At 33.4% G+C, this 17348-nt stretch overlaps 1 protein-coding gene across 6 annotated transcripts in view; it reads right to left on the bottom strand.

Annotated features, from left to right (window-relative positions):
• The window catches only part of C2CD5 (C2 calcium-dependent domain containing 5), a 95188-nt gene that overhangs the window by 38492 nt on the left and 39348 nt on the right, over nt 1–17348 (bottom strand). For 5 of the 6 annotated variants that reach the window (XM_011955198.1, XM_011955206.1, XM_011955191.1 and 2 more), the window contains 2 exons: nt 5092–5206; nt 2040–2135 (listed from right to left, as the gene is read on the bottom strand). In XM_011955198.1, the coding sequence (XP_011810588.1) occupies nt 2040–2135; nt 5092–5206 (211 nt within the window). Of the gene's footprint in view, nt 1–2039; nt 2136–5091; nt 5207–14554; nt 14621–17348 lie in introns of all 6 variants that reach the window. The other variant, XM_011955181.1, reaches the window with a different exon arrangement.

The following is a 17348-nucleotide window of genomic DNA, read 5'->3' on the forward strand; positions in this document are numbered from 1 at the left end:
TAGCAGGCCTCATGTTTGAATTTCAGTTTGTTTGAATCCAAAGTCAATGTGTTATAAGGGGGTATAAAAGGATGAAAACTGAAGCAATTTTTAACTAAACGGCTCACACAAATTTCAACATTAGTGGTATATATAAGGCATAAAAATAAAAGTATTAAAATTTATGAAAGCATTCGAAATATGAAATGTACACAGGGATTGTCCCTGAATAGTGAGATCATAAGGAATCTTTTTTTCCTTCTACTCTCCTACATTCTCTAAATTTTTTCTAATAAGCAACAATAATTTCATAGCAGAAAGAAAAGACATTTTCCTTGTTTTTTCTTTATTTTTTTTTTACAACTAGGGGTGGCACCTATTGTACTGAACTACCATATAAGAGAATGTACTGTATCCATCCAAGCCACAATACAGAAAAAAACCAAGCTACATGAAAAAGGTTATTTGTTAAATTAGGCTTCCTATCAACTTAAGAATGAAATCTACAGATGTGTAAGAACTATATCATACCACTGGTACAACTCACTGACAAAGAGAGTTTTCCCAACACAACATTCTAATTATTTAGTGTGCTTCAAAATGCCCCTCCTTCACTTTCCTATTTACAATGATAAGGCTCTGGAATTTATAATAGTCAATATCCATTTTAATACTGACCAAAGAAACTGACCAAGTTCCTCTAGTGAATACCAGAACTAGAATATCTTAAATGCTTGCAAGTTTACACTAAATTTGACAAGGTACAGAATTTTTTTGCCTTTTTATTTCTTTTTAAGATGGGGTCTCACTCTGTTGCCCAGGTTAGAGAACAGTGGTGCCATCTTGGCTCACTGCAACCTCCACCTCCCAGGCTCAAGCAATCGATTCTCCTGCCTCAGCCTCCGGAGTTTCTGGGATTACAGGCGCCCGCCATCATGCCAGGCTAATTTTTGTATTTTTAGTGAAGATGGGGTTTCACCATGTTGGCCAGGCTGGTCTCGAACTCCTGACCTCATGTGATCCACCCGCCTCAGCCTCCCAAAGTGCTGGGATTACAAGTGTCAGCCACCACACACTTGACCTTTGCTTTCTTAATATATGCTTAATATATTAATACTGGGCAGGGGGTAAGTAAATAGGCACACTGTGGCATAAGGGGTAATTAAAATCTGTATTATCCAGGTAGACTCTGGTAACAAACTAATAGTTTCTGTGTGTGTGTGTGTGTGTGTGTGTGTGTGTGTGTGTGTGTGTGTGTGTGTATATGTATATATATTTAAATATACAGTCACCCTTCCGTATCCATGGGTTTGGCATGTACAGATTCAACCAACCACAGGTTGAAATATTCAGGAAAAAAATAAAAAATCCCACAAAATTCCAAAAAGCAAAAAATGAATTTATCACGTGCTGAGCATTACACTGAATCCATGAAAATGAAACGATGAACAGGTATTGTATCAGGTATTACAAATAATCTAGAGATTATTTAAAGTATAGGGGAGAATGTGCATAGGTTACATGCAAGTACTATACCATTTTATATAAGGGATTTGAGCATCTGCAGGTTTTGATATCTGCAAGGGGTCCTGGAACCAATTCCCTACAGACAGGGAAGGCCCATATATATCTATAGATAATCTTGATAAAATACAGTACTTTTATTATTTTGTAAATTAAGAATTGTTTTTATAAAAATTGTTTCATAACCTCTGTTTTTGGAGGTGAGACACAGGGAAATGAAAGGAAGACAAAAATCAAAAGATTAGTTCTATATCATGACGAAGCAAAAAAAAATGTACACTTGAAATTCTTCAACTGGCAATCATATATGTCACTTATCAAGATACTAGAAACAATAATGTTTGCCATATAGTACAGAATCCAATACTCCTCTGTTACTATGGGTTAGTTAAAAATTAGTGAAGTGCTTGGTCCTGATTTCTACACTGTATCACTGTAAGCCACCCTACAGAGAAGAATTATCCCAACTCTGAGAAAAAAAGTCAACCTCTCCCTTCTCTGCCCTTATGGAAAATAAGCCAGGCTGCCATGACAACCTCTGTTCCAAACAGCCTTCCACGGTGCCATCCTGCAGAAATCTAGGATTCAGTACTGCCGCTGTACCAGATGCAGATAAAATGCAGACCTCTTCACTATAAAGGAAAAAACACAAATAAGTTAACATTTTTCAGACAGTATAACTTTGGAAAATGCTAAATATCAAAATAATTATAACAGTGACAATTTAAGTTCAAGTTAGACTCTACTAAATATTAATTAATATTTATGAGGTTTAACTCCTAAACCTAGGCTAGAAAACAGAGGTAACTTTATTTGAATGGAGGACAAGAATTCTTCATAAATTAAAAATTGAAATAAAGTATTAATATTAAAGACAATAACTTCATTTAAAATATGGCAAAGCTGAAAGAATGAAATGTTTCAAAATATATAAGCAGTAATAAATTAATTGCTGAATCTAGCATGAATCAAATTATATTAAAATATTCTTTAAATGTATATGAAGTTTTACTAAAATTATTCTAAAAGCACAACTATTTAAATATCTCTATATAGGTGATTTATAGCTTAATCTAAATTTAAATCATTATAAAGGTTTCTGAAACAATACATAAAATATACTAAATGAAGCTTAAACTATATCATCATATAACAGAAAACTGATATTCAAAATAATTTTTAAATTCTTTATATGTCACCCAATTTGAAAGCTAAAAAATTAAACAATCAACATAATTATTGAATGAGATAACCTAAACAAATGAGAAAAGTAGCAACCTAGGGATGAACTGCTGAAAACCGGGTATAAATAAAACAGAAGCCTAAGAGAACAGGGAAGGAATAGTCACTTGAACTGTAAATAAACAAAGGGAGACCAGGCTTAAAGCAAGGTAGGAATTAAGGATGTCAGAAGGAATAACATGAAACCACTGATGCCTTCGAATCAAGAAGTTATAAGAGCAGAAGTGCATTTCAGGGAGTTTAATCCAGTAACAGAAAGTAGCATGGGCTGGAACAGAAAAGATTAGTAAAAATTTAAATACATAGATGTTTTTGAGGTCTAGAAAGGAAAAAAAGCTTCTGTCAATGTACTCAAACTTCTAAGTAAATTAACTGAACTCATTTGCAGACTCCTCCAACTGTGACCTATCTTCAGCCATCCTGAGTCTACATTCTGTGGCCTTCTTTTTTTGCTACTCTTTTAAGCGTCGAATGCATCTTGTAAGCTTTGAAACCTCTCCCTATGCCTTTTCTTTTTATTTATATAATTCATATTCATCCCCCAAAATCCAACTCAAGCATCAGTTACTTCATTGACACTTTCTTCCAATTCTACTTCGAGCTTTCAGCCCTCTAGGATCCCAAAGCATCTATATCTCAATTTTAAAATTTATTTTACATCATAATTATCCAGTAGAATGTAAATCTGATACTAAGAACTATGTCTTCTTTATAAAACCATATCTCTGGTTGGGTATGGTGGCTTACGCCTGTAATCCCAGCACTGTGGGAGGCCGCAGCGGGCAGATCATGAGGTCAGGAGTTTGAGACCAGCCTGGCCAACACGGCGCAACCCCATCTGTATAAAAAATACAAAAATTAGCCAGACATGGTGGCAGGTAGCTGTAATCCCAGCTACTAAGGAGGCTGAGATGGGAGAATCACTTGAGCCCGGGAGGCGGAGGTTGCAGTGAGCCGAAATCACACCATTGCACTCCAGCCTGAGTGAAAGAGTGAAACTCTGTCTCAAAAACAAACAAACAAAAAAACCACTTATCTGAGGCTTGAAAGTTTATGACATTAAATCCATCAAGACAACCAGGGAGTAAGGCAAGATAAGCATGACAAAGTTAGTAGTTAACAAGAGTAGAACAGCTACTATGGGAATAAACAGTCCAGGGGTATATAACACATGATCTGCAAAGGAAAAGAAAAGCCCACAGAAGATTAAATAATATGGCTCTGTAATGCCCACATTTACTACAGTTTAATCCTTTTTTCCCTAACAATAAGGATCACCACAAGAGCAGAGGATCTGACAGTAAGAATTATCTAAGAATAGATGGTAGAAAAATAAGATAGCAGAAGGTTAAACAGTTTCTAGATGATATCAATTGTAAACTTTCGAGGGGGCTGAAAGTAGGGTTCAAGGATGGCAAAAGAACAAGAAAAGCCAGAACCTAAGCAAGGGGCTGAGAAAACAATTGGTTAAGGTAAGGGTCAAAACAAACTAGATATAAAAGAACAAATGATATTGGTAGAAAAACGTTAAGTTGTGATCTGAGAGTAAAATTTTATAGTTTCAAAATTTTAAGGAGGAACAGTATCAAGTGATACTGAGGTCCAAAATATGGTTGAAAGTTAAGTGGGGTCAGAGGACTTGAGAATAAGAAACTATAATGCCAGCTGCTAGAATGAACGTAATCATGGGTAACTGGAGGAGAGAACAGAGAAGTAACTAAGAAAGGCAAAAGAATGCTTTGGAAGTAGATAATGGAACAGTAGAGTGGCAGGTACTTTAAAGGAGGAGATTGTTCAAATGAAGGGAAGGAGAAAAAGGAATTGAGAACCAAGAGTATGAAAGCCCCTCCCTAATTTGTCAGTATTAGGAAGAATGATTTGTTAGCAGGAGAAAGTTACATTACAGTAAGTAAAAGAAGGCAGAATGAGTTTGTGGAAAAACTTTAAAGGCACATGGCAATTCATTTACAGTAGATTAAGGGTTCCAAAGGTTCCAGTGAAAGAAGTTAATACAGTCACACAGCAGAATAAAGGAAGCCTAGAGTTAATATTTGCTATGTGCCAGTATTATATTCCCATTTAATATTGATTTAAACAATCAATTGATCTGTGGTATTATCTCCATTTTAATGTACAAACTGAGGCTCAGAAGAGTTAAATAACTTTCTCAAAATTACCAGTCATTAACTGGCAAAGATGGCATACGAACCTTAATCTAATGTACTCCAAGGCCCATGCTCCTGACCACTTCGCTATTCTCTTTTCTTTTATTTGCATAAAGCTTTTCCCCTTTCAGATGGCAGTCTAAATTAGTGTCTAGAAAATCAAGTTGTTATTATCATTTACCAGATGCTAGTTGATTCACTGTAGCCCACTACAGCATGACAGCCTAATGCTTTAGCATGTGATTTTATTTCTTGTCTGATCTCTGCCCACCATGCATCTCGAGTTTCCGGTTCATCTGAAAAATAAATTTTAAATCAGTTTATTACTCAACAGCACATTATCTATATGAACATGAAATGTTTAAAATAAACATACTATGGGAAGTAAAGAAGTATTATTGTATAATGGATTTTTAAACTTCCCATCTTTAAAATGTTACTTCTCAAAAGGTGTAAGATTTAACATTTTAAACTCGATTGCTGGAAAACCAACCACCTATCTGCATTTGCTTTATTACTTCAAGAGATAACTAAAGGAATATATGATTAGACATAATTTTAAATGTAGACCCAGAGTTTCCAAATTCTTATCTTAGCTATGATTAGAATTTTAGAATTAGACTAAGAGGATATTCTACATCTCACCTCACTGAGTGAACACCTTATGTGTTATATCCATAAATTTAACTTAAATTCTGATTTCATTTCTTGGTACCTATATTTTTATAACTCACTATATTGTGGATTCTTTCCAAGGCAAAGATTTGTCAATGTTAAAAGAGAGAAAGCCATCTGTAAGCCATCCTTCTACAGAGATGTGGGTCTTCAGGCAAAATACAAGAAATTAGAGACTAATTTAAAAAAAAAAAAAGAAAGCAAACACACTTAAAAAATTAACTCCAATACTTTGGTAATGTATATAAGGAAAAATTTCAGATATAACACTCCATGTATTGGTCTGTAATTTTTAAAAATGATTTAGAATCACAGAATTGTATTTTATTACCAAAGAGAAGTCCAATATTGCTTGTAATGGAGCACTGTAAGTGGAGCATCTGTCATACGTATTTCCTAATCACTTGCATTTAGCTGCAAACTACTGGTGACAGCAGCTGCAAATGACAGTAGCTTTTCATGTACATGTTAAAAACAGAAAGTCTATAATTAGCATATCATAATTTATTTCTTTTTGTGGCCAATTCTCATTTGGGAACAACTTGATATAGAAAAAAAAAAATCAACTCTAAATAGAATGCTAAGCTCTCATTGTAAATTTTTCATATAAAAGACACTAATAAATCTAAAAACCAAAAAATCCAAAGTTTCTATTTTTGAATTGCAGTATATATCTGATTTTCAAAATATGTTTTTCAAAATTAGTAGAATAAGTAGAATTATACTCACTAGTAAAATAGTGAAGACAGCAAAGTAAAGAAAGGTTAAGAGGCGTGTTATAGCTCACATTCCTATGATGAAATTTTTGTTTCCTCCACAGGGAGGAGGATCAGCAAAGGGGAGAATTAAGGAGATAAAAGCCAGAACTACAAATGATGCCAGCCAGTTCTTGAATTAAAGTTTTGGTTCCAAGACAAAGCTACCTTAAAACTTTCTTTCAGAAGAAAGAAATGCAGAATTCAGGAAACTGAGAAAAACATCAAAGTACAAGATCAAATAAGGACGAGAAATAGAAAAGACTACAATATGGTATTAGCAATCAATGTTATAAATTAAGAAATGTGTGAACAATTAAGTCAACCTATTTTACACAAATACTACTTGTGTTAAAGAATTTCTTCATATTCCCAAATGAAATATATATATTAACAGCAAAAATACACTTCCAAATCCATACTCTCTTTTTCTTCTAAGACATACACACTTACGGACCAATCTGAACATCCATTTAACATCATCCTTTCCTAAAAGAGAATTTTTGTATCATAAGATGAACTATTATTTAGGTGGTTGCTCTAATCTATTAAATTACCTATGATTCTGAGAAAATACTTATCACAAATAACTATAGAAATGTATCCCAGTTTAGAAAATACCTATTTTCCCAAAAAATTGCATGAAATAAAAAGTCTTAACTTTTCATAAGCTCACTAATAAAACCTACTTACTTTTTAAACCATTCTAGAAGTTTACAATATTATTTTCTAAAGCAAATAATTATGTACTATGTTTTTATAAGAATAGATTTTTCTCACATTAGGCTTGCCTACATCTGTACCACAAGTAATACATGGTAGCTTTATTGTTTTAAAAATGACCTTTACAGAAAGTAATCCATAAACAATGTTTTAAAAATTAATAAAAAATGGAGGAAGCTACTTAAGTTCTACATGTATTTATTTTTAAAAGGCCAGCATATCTAAGTGGGAAAGTATATTATAACAATTCCTATGAGATATCACATAGAATACAAAGTTCATTTACATTAAACTTACCTTAGTATAACACATAAAATAATCAAATAATTAAACCAAACACTATGAAAGAATAAATGGCTGATTCAAAAAACAAACAAACAAACAAAAAAGCTGAATGCAGCACAAGTGGAGCATTCATATTCTTCTGACAAATTCACAAGCAGCCTTTATTTTAACACATGAGCCACACAATTGCACATGGGGATGCCATTATTGTATTTAATAAAGTATTTACAAGTTTAATACAAAGCTAAAGAGTTACATAACATGGGAGCTAAGGAAGCAAATGGCATATGTCCACACTCCAGAAAACTTGTTAAATTTGGTTTTTGGCTAAAGCAAAAGCTCAAAGAACGAAGGGTTTGCAAAGCAGATTCAGCATACAGGAGCCAGAAACAGTGGATATTTTGGCGCATGCTTGGATCAGGTGACAGTACAGACTGAAAACTATGGCAGCTCACTGAAATGGTTACAGAAAGTAATGGCCCTAAATTCTAGGTGAAAGCAAGGCAAGCATACAGTAGGGAGCACTTAATCACAAACTGGTAATTATACTAACAATTATCTACAACTGTAAGCAAGAGACTAAAGGAAAAATTTTTGGTTACTAAATTTAGGGGGCGTTTAATTAAAACAAAATTAAGATTAATTTGTTTAACAGTAAAGAAAAGTTATATTTATCTTCAAAGCTTATTTTATACTCACGCCAGACATGAGCTAGAGAATCTTCAAGTAGTAATTATGATTCGGCCTATTCTATTACCAATAAAAATTCAGAGATATCACAGCATTTAATCCCTATAATAGAATGTTTAAGGTTTAAAAACTGATAGCTACAGTCTTACAGGAATGTATTGTGTTTTCCTATAAGAAACACACTAATGAATTTGAATTATTTTATTCACCCTACAAAAGTACAAAATTGAGGATACTATACTAACATAAAAGCAAACAGAGTCTGGCTTAAAATTTTGTGGCAACTATATATGCCACATATGAAATGATACTATTTAGTTATTTGAAGGATATACAGCTGAGATGTGAGGTCACATTTAATAAACATTTCAAAGAAGTTAAGAAACAAACCTCTTCACCTTAAACACCATGTTTCTTCTGCTAATCTACAGAATTATTTATAATTATAAAAGTTATTTTAGGAGAATTTAAAATTTAATTATATACAAATTAATATATTTTTAACATATTTTTATACTCAAATTATATATTTTATACATATAAGTTTAATATACAAATTATATTTTATACTATTTTATGTTTTTCTTCTATGGGTCAAAACTCTTTGTAGATAATATCACAAATCTTTTAATATATCCTTTTAATTGCAGGCATGAACTGAGCTCTAAATCAATCCTCACTGATGTCTCTTTTAGGGGTAATGTCAGTACACTTAGGTTGACATCAGAATTCATTCATTTTTACTATGTTACATTCCTAGAGCATGGCCACAGCTCGATATCTTGCCATCTTTTTAACACTTTGTTTCTGAAGTGCAGGTGAAACTGGTAAAATTCTAAAACGGCAGTTTATATCTCAGAAAATAACAATGTGAACAACTCAACATGATATGCCCTTATTAAACTCAACCTCTTTGAGATTTTAGGCAATCACACAACTGGCAACTAAGAAACACCAACTACCTGAAATGTTAAGTTCAGTCCATTTTTATATAGCCCTGGAAGAGAATAACTCTGCCTTGCAGATTCTTTTAATATGGTTAAAAGAAAAAAGAAATTATTCTAATATTTTAAAGCAGATTCACTATAGTTAGCAACACTGTACTGTATATTTCAAAACAGCTATAAGAGAGAACCTGAAATGTTCCCAACACTTAGAAATGATAAATACTCAAGGTGATGGATACTCTAAATACCCTGATTTGATCATTACTTATTCTATGCATGTAACAAAATAAAACATGTACCCCATAAACAAATATTATGTATCAATAAAAATTATTTTAAAAATGGACAGTTATTCAATCTAATTTATAAATCAACAAAAGGAGATAAAATGTTAGGTTGGATCAAATAAAGGTTAAGACAATGATAATCTATCATGTTAACGGACAGTATAAAAAGCTGTATTCCCAAATACCTGAAAGTAACATTCCAACTGCTAACCTCTTGAAGAAGATAAATTTCCCCTAATGAAAAAGAAATTAGAGAGTTCAGGTTCAAAGGAGTATATAACCTCAAACTGGGTGGGGATCAGTAGACTAGGAAGAAGATTCTCATTATAGAGGAAGTCATGTGCAAATACAGAGCAAACATCAAGACGTAGTCATTTGGGATGTTAGGAGGAAACTAAGATATAATCCATGTTGGACCAAACTGGAGTCTTTACTATCTGTAAATTTAGAAAGTCAAATGTGTAATCTACTCCATAATTGTGAAATTTCACTACACACATGCATGCACACACACACACACAATGTAACTGGAGTTTCATTATTCTAAAGTTACTGGTAATATAGAAAAGCTCACATGTCACACATACTGTATTTATGCCATCTTGCATCTTGAACTTATTTATCTACTTCCTGAAAACCTTATTAAAATACTGAAAACCAAAAGCTGTATAACTACTTTAGGTATAGTTTGTACATCTGTTTATAAGTATCTCTCAGAGAAAATGATAATTGCTGAGATTATCAGTAGAATTAAAGTTCCAAGACAGCCTACCACCTATCTCCATTTAACCAAGACACACATATGCACACACCAAATAGTGTAAGAATTACCCTAGACTGGGTGTGGACAGGCTGCCTGCCTGGCTTAACAATTTTGTTCCCAGTACCCAACACAGTATTCAACACATGGTAGGCACTGCACAATGAAGAAAAACTTAACTGAATTGAAACTTAAAAAAAGAAATTCATTCAGATGAGCAGACTGATATCTACATTCTATAAATATATCCTTATATAATCATCTGACTCACACTTTGTTACCATTAAATATTTTGTAAAATAATTATCATACTTATTTTTATAGGACATAACTACTCACTTTTGCTCCTAAAATAAATTTTCTAAACTATAATTCTGATGGCTAACAAAAAAGACTAATATGTTTTAATTTTGAACCATTAATCCAAAGCTTGCCTTATCACTAGTAAAAGTTTCTGAATGAGAAAAACTTAAGTATAATATGTCCTAAGATCTATAATCTGTCCAAAATAAAATCTATTTAAAACCCTTTTAAAAATATTCTCAAAAACAAACAAAAGGCTATCTAGTGTTAAACAATTTGTTTTACTAACTCAGGACTTAAAATATCAACTCACAAATTTTGTCTACATCCGGAAACTATCTCCAACTAATATATAATTACATTTTGATACCACACTATATAACTACTTTACTTCTTCTTGACACTTCTTAAAAAAAAAAATCTAAGCTGACACGCAATCTCCACAGAGGAAAAAATAGCAAATTATCCACAACCATCAAGATTATCACTGATTTAAAAATTATGTATGTTAGCTACTCAAAAATACTTCTAGTGGTAACTCAAGGGAAAAAAATAAAAGATCACACTCATTTGAAAACTGAGTTAGGACTATTAAAACTTGCTCTGTAAACATTTTCCCATCTCAACGCTCAAATAAACTTGAGTTTCCAAAGGGTAGAACCCAATTGCTATGTATAATTTTAGAGCTGTAGGTATGTGGGATAATTCCCCTTTCTTTTTCTTGTCTTTAAAGCAGACAAGAGCCTGCTTCATTTGCCACATTTCACTAGTTACTAGGTCCTGCTGTTATTATACTCAAAATATCTCATTAATCTATAGTTAAGAGTATAGTTTCTGAAGCCAGAGTACGCAAGTACAAACTGTGACTCAACCACTTTCTAATTATTCACCTTTGGAAAACTACTACTTCACTTTGCTCACCTACAAAACAGGATTAGTGCTGACCTCAGAGCTCTGTTTTGAGGATTAAATGGCCTACTATTACAAAACACTTAAAAGACTACGTGGCACATAATAAGTTATTGATCAATGTAGCTCTCCTTTCACCATCAAAACCTAGGTTACCTATTTAGCCAAGGTTACCACACAGTCTACTAACTGGTCTCCCTCTCTATAGTCTTACTGCCTTTAAGCCCATTCTCCACCCTATAGTCAATGATCGAATGCAAATATGAGCATAGGCTACCCTTATTCTTATGCACTTCCAATCCTAGAATGTCACACATAAGATCTGTAATGTAAATGCTGCATTCTGCTTCCTAGCAGCAACACTCACCTGCCTGGCCTTTCTCAAAGTCTGTTACCAAGCCAGAAACATAAGCAGCATGATAAGTAAAGGTAACATTTTAAAAATAAATTCTAATATTGAGTTCCCTTCTTCCTGCTCTATAAAAACATTTCTAGGGCTGGGTGTGGTGGCTCATGCCTGTAATCCCCGCACTGGGAGGCTGAGGCAGATGGATCACTTGAGGTCAGAAGTTCGAGATCAGCCTGGCCAACATGGTGAAACCCCATGTCTACCAAAAAAATAATTAGCTGGGCATGGTGGCACACACCTGTAATTCCAGCTACTTGGGAAGCTGAGGCACGAAAATCACTTGAACTTGGAAGGCGGAGGTTGCAGTGAGCTGAGATCACGCCACTGAACTCCAGGCAATAGAGCAAGACTTCATCTCCAAAAAAAAAAAAAAAAATTCTAACATTGTAGTTAACATAAACTAAGGCAGCAAAGCAGGAGAAAAGGAGACAGAAAAAAAAAGCTAAACTAACCAAGATATTTTGTACTCCGTGGCAAGCAACCTAGTAAGCATGAACTAACTATGTAAACATCATCAAATGAGTACTGGCTAGCACATTGTTTTGCAAATGCTAGAAGTTTCAGAACCACACTCAAAGTATATATAAACATGGGTACTGAAATATAAATCTATGTGAGTCTCCCATCTATCCTTCAAATCTGAGCTCAAGAATTACAACTTCTGTAAGTTTCCCTCATACAGAGTTAATCAAGCCTTCTTCTTTAACCTTTATATTGTATCACACCATACTACACAGTAAATTATTTAATGTTTTTCTATCCTCCAAGAATATGAGCTTCATGAAGGCAGAGGGACTGGCAAACTTTCCACCCTAACACCTAGCAAATTGCATAGCACAAAATAAATTCTGATATAAGCCTGCATGATCTGTCATATTTTATACAACATTCTGTATAATAATCTTCCCGCATCTTTCCATATTTTAATGTTTCTGAAATAAGAATGTCTAATAATTAATTATATTTAATATGGTGGTGTATATTTTCTCTTGGAAGGCTGTTATTAAAATGATGATGCTTCATGTAATACATGGTACAAAGCAGCCAGGAAATACAGTGTGAATGAGCAATTCTAGCCCTAATAAAAATGGTATCAACAATTCTTTTCCTAACATGGTTAGTTCTTGATTTTCTACATAGGAGAGCAATGGCTAAATATTCTCAAATTACAGAGAAGAATACATGAATGATTTGCATATATTTACCTATATCAAATTTTTCTTCAGAATTATCAAGTTATTTTTCCTAAACAAGTATGAAAATCAGTTGTTTCTGAATATATACTAGGTCTTACCAGAAAGATTCTAATTAATCAGAAGCATACTACGAGGTGTCATCATTTATGTTCTTTTAACATTCTATAACTTATATGCACCTTTTTTCTTCATACACTTTCTACCTGACATTATTTTAAATGATGGCAAGATATACTGCTTCCTCAACCATGTTTCTCTTTGCCAAACCATAATTCTGCTTTTGTGGGACAACGTCCTTACTATGTCTATAAGATTTAATTATTGCCATTTCCATTTCCAAGATTGTTCTATGATTTGACAAACACACATCTCATCCTAAACATCTTTGCCCTGACAAGATTTCAGTTCCCTACATTATTAATGATGAATATGCTCTCAATGTCCTTTTTCTATATATCTTTTCACTATACTAATCTGCCTATGTTTTAAAAGTTCTTAAGAAATTAACCTAGCAAGGTATTTTTCAATTTCTCACTAAAAACCAATTATAAAATATTACACTAACAAATGATCGTTTTAATTCTAATCAGTGACAAGCATGCTGGTAAAAACTTGGATAGGAAATTTCCCTATGGATTTATCGACTGATATCAATCTGCACCTGTAAATGTTGGACTTATCATATGGTTTACCAGACTGAATTTAGGTAAATCTACATGATGAATATGATTTACTTCATAGTCAAACATGCATTACTTACATCAAAACTTATATCTTGAACTCCTAAGAACAAAAAAAGTTTACAATATTGAAAAGATTATGAGATATTATCTAAAATTCTGAGCCCCTTGGTGCCTTTGCTTTTCTGTAAGATATACTTTCTGAGACAAATAACTGAAAAGTTTCTTTAGGCAACATACCAGCTTCTGACTGAATCAAAATGGTTGTATTATTTCATGCTAAAAAATATAATATAAACAATTAGAAATGTACATTATTATGTTTTTATCAAAAAGAAAAATTGCTTTTGATTCTAAAACACATCATCAGCTGTAAAACTTGCTATCTTGGTCTGGTTTATTTAAAAGCTACAAACTACATTCATATGTAAAATTACTTTTTAAAAATTATATTCACATGTGGAAAGGGAAGGAGGAAAGTTTAAGAAAGCTGTTAATCCCCCAAGTCTGTTCTTAGTTATCTATTTTGGAACACTTCTAGAATTATAAATAAAAATACTAACAGTTACACTTTTACAGTATCCTACAGAACACTAAATATATTCTATTCAAATCTAAATGTGCATTTAAATATACTTTATTTTTAATTTATGAAACATTAAATACTTATATTTAACAAATACTTGCTTAATCTTAAAGCTAATGCCTACATCATTTACCTGATATAGAAAACCATCCAAAACATAATAAATAAAATTTTAAATGATCATTCTGAAGTTAATCACCTAAGAAAAGTCATTGATAATTTATAGTATTTCTATGGCTTTCATTAATTCATTTTAGTTAACACATTTTTATATTTGCATTTCCACTGAAATTACAAGAGTTATTACATACGTAGCACAGAATATATCTGTATAACTGAATTGACCTTAAACTGACTTCATCTAGAACATTTCTAAAAACTTCACTGAGCTGCCATAATTTTTGTCAGCATATGTAGTACTGAATGACCATTAAAATACCTGAATTGAAACTATTCCAGTCTAGCAGTTTGTAAGATCTTGTGTTACCCATAATTCCGACAAAGGCTGAGTTCAAAACAGCAAATTAGTAGATCAGTTTTAGGTGCAGAATAGTAGGAATAAAACAAAAAACACTACAAACAAGAACGCAATTGACAACACCACTCGACAGGAACTGGAAAGACACAGACAGCAGAGTTAATAAGAACTAGAAATAGAAAAGGGGAAATGAGCATGCTATAGTAATCTAACATTAACTAATCTAATTATTGAATTACCGTGATTTTTAAAACCACCCCATTCTTTCCCTTGTTGCAGTCACCTGTTTGCTCAAAATTTACCAAAGGAGGATGTTCTTTAAAAAAGCCTCCAAAATAAGAATCCATAGTTAGCAGGTGGTAGTGGTTTTAAAATAAGATTTTTTCCCTTCTATAGTGAGAATGAAACAAAAATTTCCCATATTCACTAGTCAAAAAATAGCTGCAAAATTCATTTGAGAATGCAAACACAGCATTTTTAACATTAGCACATGCATCTCAATCCATCATAAGTTTCTCTCAGCTGAGTAACTGTCACAAAATTAAAACATCATCATTATGGTAGATGTTAAGAGTTTTGTTTTGTTTCAACATTCAGCTTTTCTTCAATATATTAAAATTTCTTCATAAATAATTACTTAAGAGGCCTGGAGATTAGTAAATGTTCTTAAGAAAATGTTCCTTTTTAGTGCATAATAATACATAAAACAATCCAAAGAATGTGACATTTTATTTTATTTTTTGAGATAGAGTCTCCCTCTGTCACCTAGGCTGGAGTGCAGTGGCATGATCTCAGCTTACTGCAACCTCCATCTCTAGGGTTCAAGTGATCCTGCTGCCTCAGCCTCCCAAGTATTTAGGACCACAGACATGTGCTACCATGCCCAGATAATTTTTGTATTTTTGGTAGAGAGAGGGTTTCACCATGCTGCCCAGGCCGGTCTCAAATTCTTGAGCTCAAGCGATCTGCCCGCCTTGGCCTCCCAAAATGCTGGGATTACAGGTGTAAGTGACCATGCCCAGTCAGAATGTGATACTTTAAATGAAAATAATATAATATTGGAACCATTAGAATAATTACATGTATTTAACTAAAAATAAAACAAAATGAAAATGTAACTCATATACCATTTGAAAGCACTTATATGTATATGTCTATGACCTTTTGGGAAATAATCCATTAATAACTGAGAATTTCTACATGTGAGCTGAAAAAATACTCTAAACTGGGAGGAAAGGCAGAGAATGGGTGAGCTGGTAGTTACAATACCCAAAAGACATTCTGTAATAAGAATTACTCTTTTCTTCCCTGGGCCTGGATTCTTACATTTCTTGCACAGGTAGCATGAACTGGCAGGTAAAATAAACCCCAAAATGCAGTTAGTTTTTTTTTTTAAGTAGTGACGCTTTAAATACAGCTCTCTACTTAAAACTTATTTAAGTAAACTTCACTTGTTCTCCCAGACTCTATAGCTTACTCAGAGTACATGGAAGCAACAAAATAAAATCAAAATGTTTTTCTTTTTCTTTTTCTTTTTTTTTTTTTTTTTGAGACAGAGTCTCATTCTCTCGTCCAGGCTGGAGTGCAGTGGCGCGATCTCAGCTCACTGCAACCTCTGCCTACTGGTTTCAAGCAATTCTCCTGTCTCAGCCTCCCGAGCAGCTGGGACTACAGGCGCCTGCCACCAGGCTCGGCTAAGTTTTGTATTTTTAGTAGAGGCAGGATTTCACCTTGTTGGTCAGGCTGGTCTCAAAACTCCTGACCTCAGGTGATCCACCCGCCTCAAAGTGGCTTCCCAAAGTGTTGGGATTACAGGCGTGAGCCACTGCGTCCAGCCCAAAATGTTTTTCAGTAAGCAGAAGATATTCAGTAATTAAATATATTCCTGAAACCATGTTTTGAACTATTAGATCAGTGGGTGCCATCTATTAAAATATTTGAGTCAATGGTCCATAGAAACACAGGTAACTGGCCTTGGCTCGCAAGGTTGATGTCAGGTATGTTAACTCGGTACTTCCTTGCATTTTTCAAATAATTCAAGTTCCTTAACACAAAGATGTAGAATTTGGCATAGTCTTCAAGATCCCAATATATTAAACTGGCATCAGTCTGAATTTTTCTTTAAGTACTGTACACAAATACCACAATGGAGAAAACATCTTATATTGACCACAAAAATAAGAAACAGGGAAAAAAAAACTAAAGAAGGGAAAAAAAAGAGAAAACCAGTGCTTAAAAGATGAATTTGCCCAGTTACAGAGTTAAATAATCCTGACTTGCACTGTTTTTCTGAAATCTCATTCAGGGTCCAGAGAATTCTAGTCTTCTCTGAAATAAACTCAAATGACATCAAACTACAGGGCATAAACTTTTAAAAAAATTTAAAAAATAGTAATGCTCTGTATCCTCAAAAATAGTCATTATTTACAATGTTTTGGTCCAATAACTTCAAAGCATTTTACCCTTCTTTTTTTCCTTTTTTTTTTGAGACAGAGTTTCGCTCTTGTCGCCCAGGCTGGAGTGCAATGGCACGATCTCGGCTCACTGCAACCTCCACCTCCCAGGTTCAAGCAATTCTCTGCCTCAGCTTCCTGAGTAGCTGGGATTACAGGCGCCTGCCACCACGCTCAGCTAATTTTTGTATTTTTAGTATTTTACAGGCATGAGCCACCGTGCCCGGTCACCCTTTTTTTTTTATAGCTGTCAATACAAGCCTCACAAAGAGGTCACTGGATGTGACAATTTAAAATTTTCA

This window comes from Colobus angolensis, unplaced genomic scaffold (genome assembly GCF_000951035.1).
Source record: "Colobus angolensis palliatus isolate OR3802 unplaced genomic scaffold, Cang.pa_1.0 Scaffold11, whole genome shotgun sequence".
Lineage (NCBI taxonomy): Eukaryota > Metazoa > Chordata > Mammalia > Primates > Cercopithecidae > Colobus > Colobus angolensis.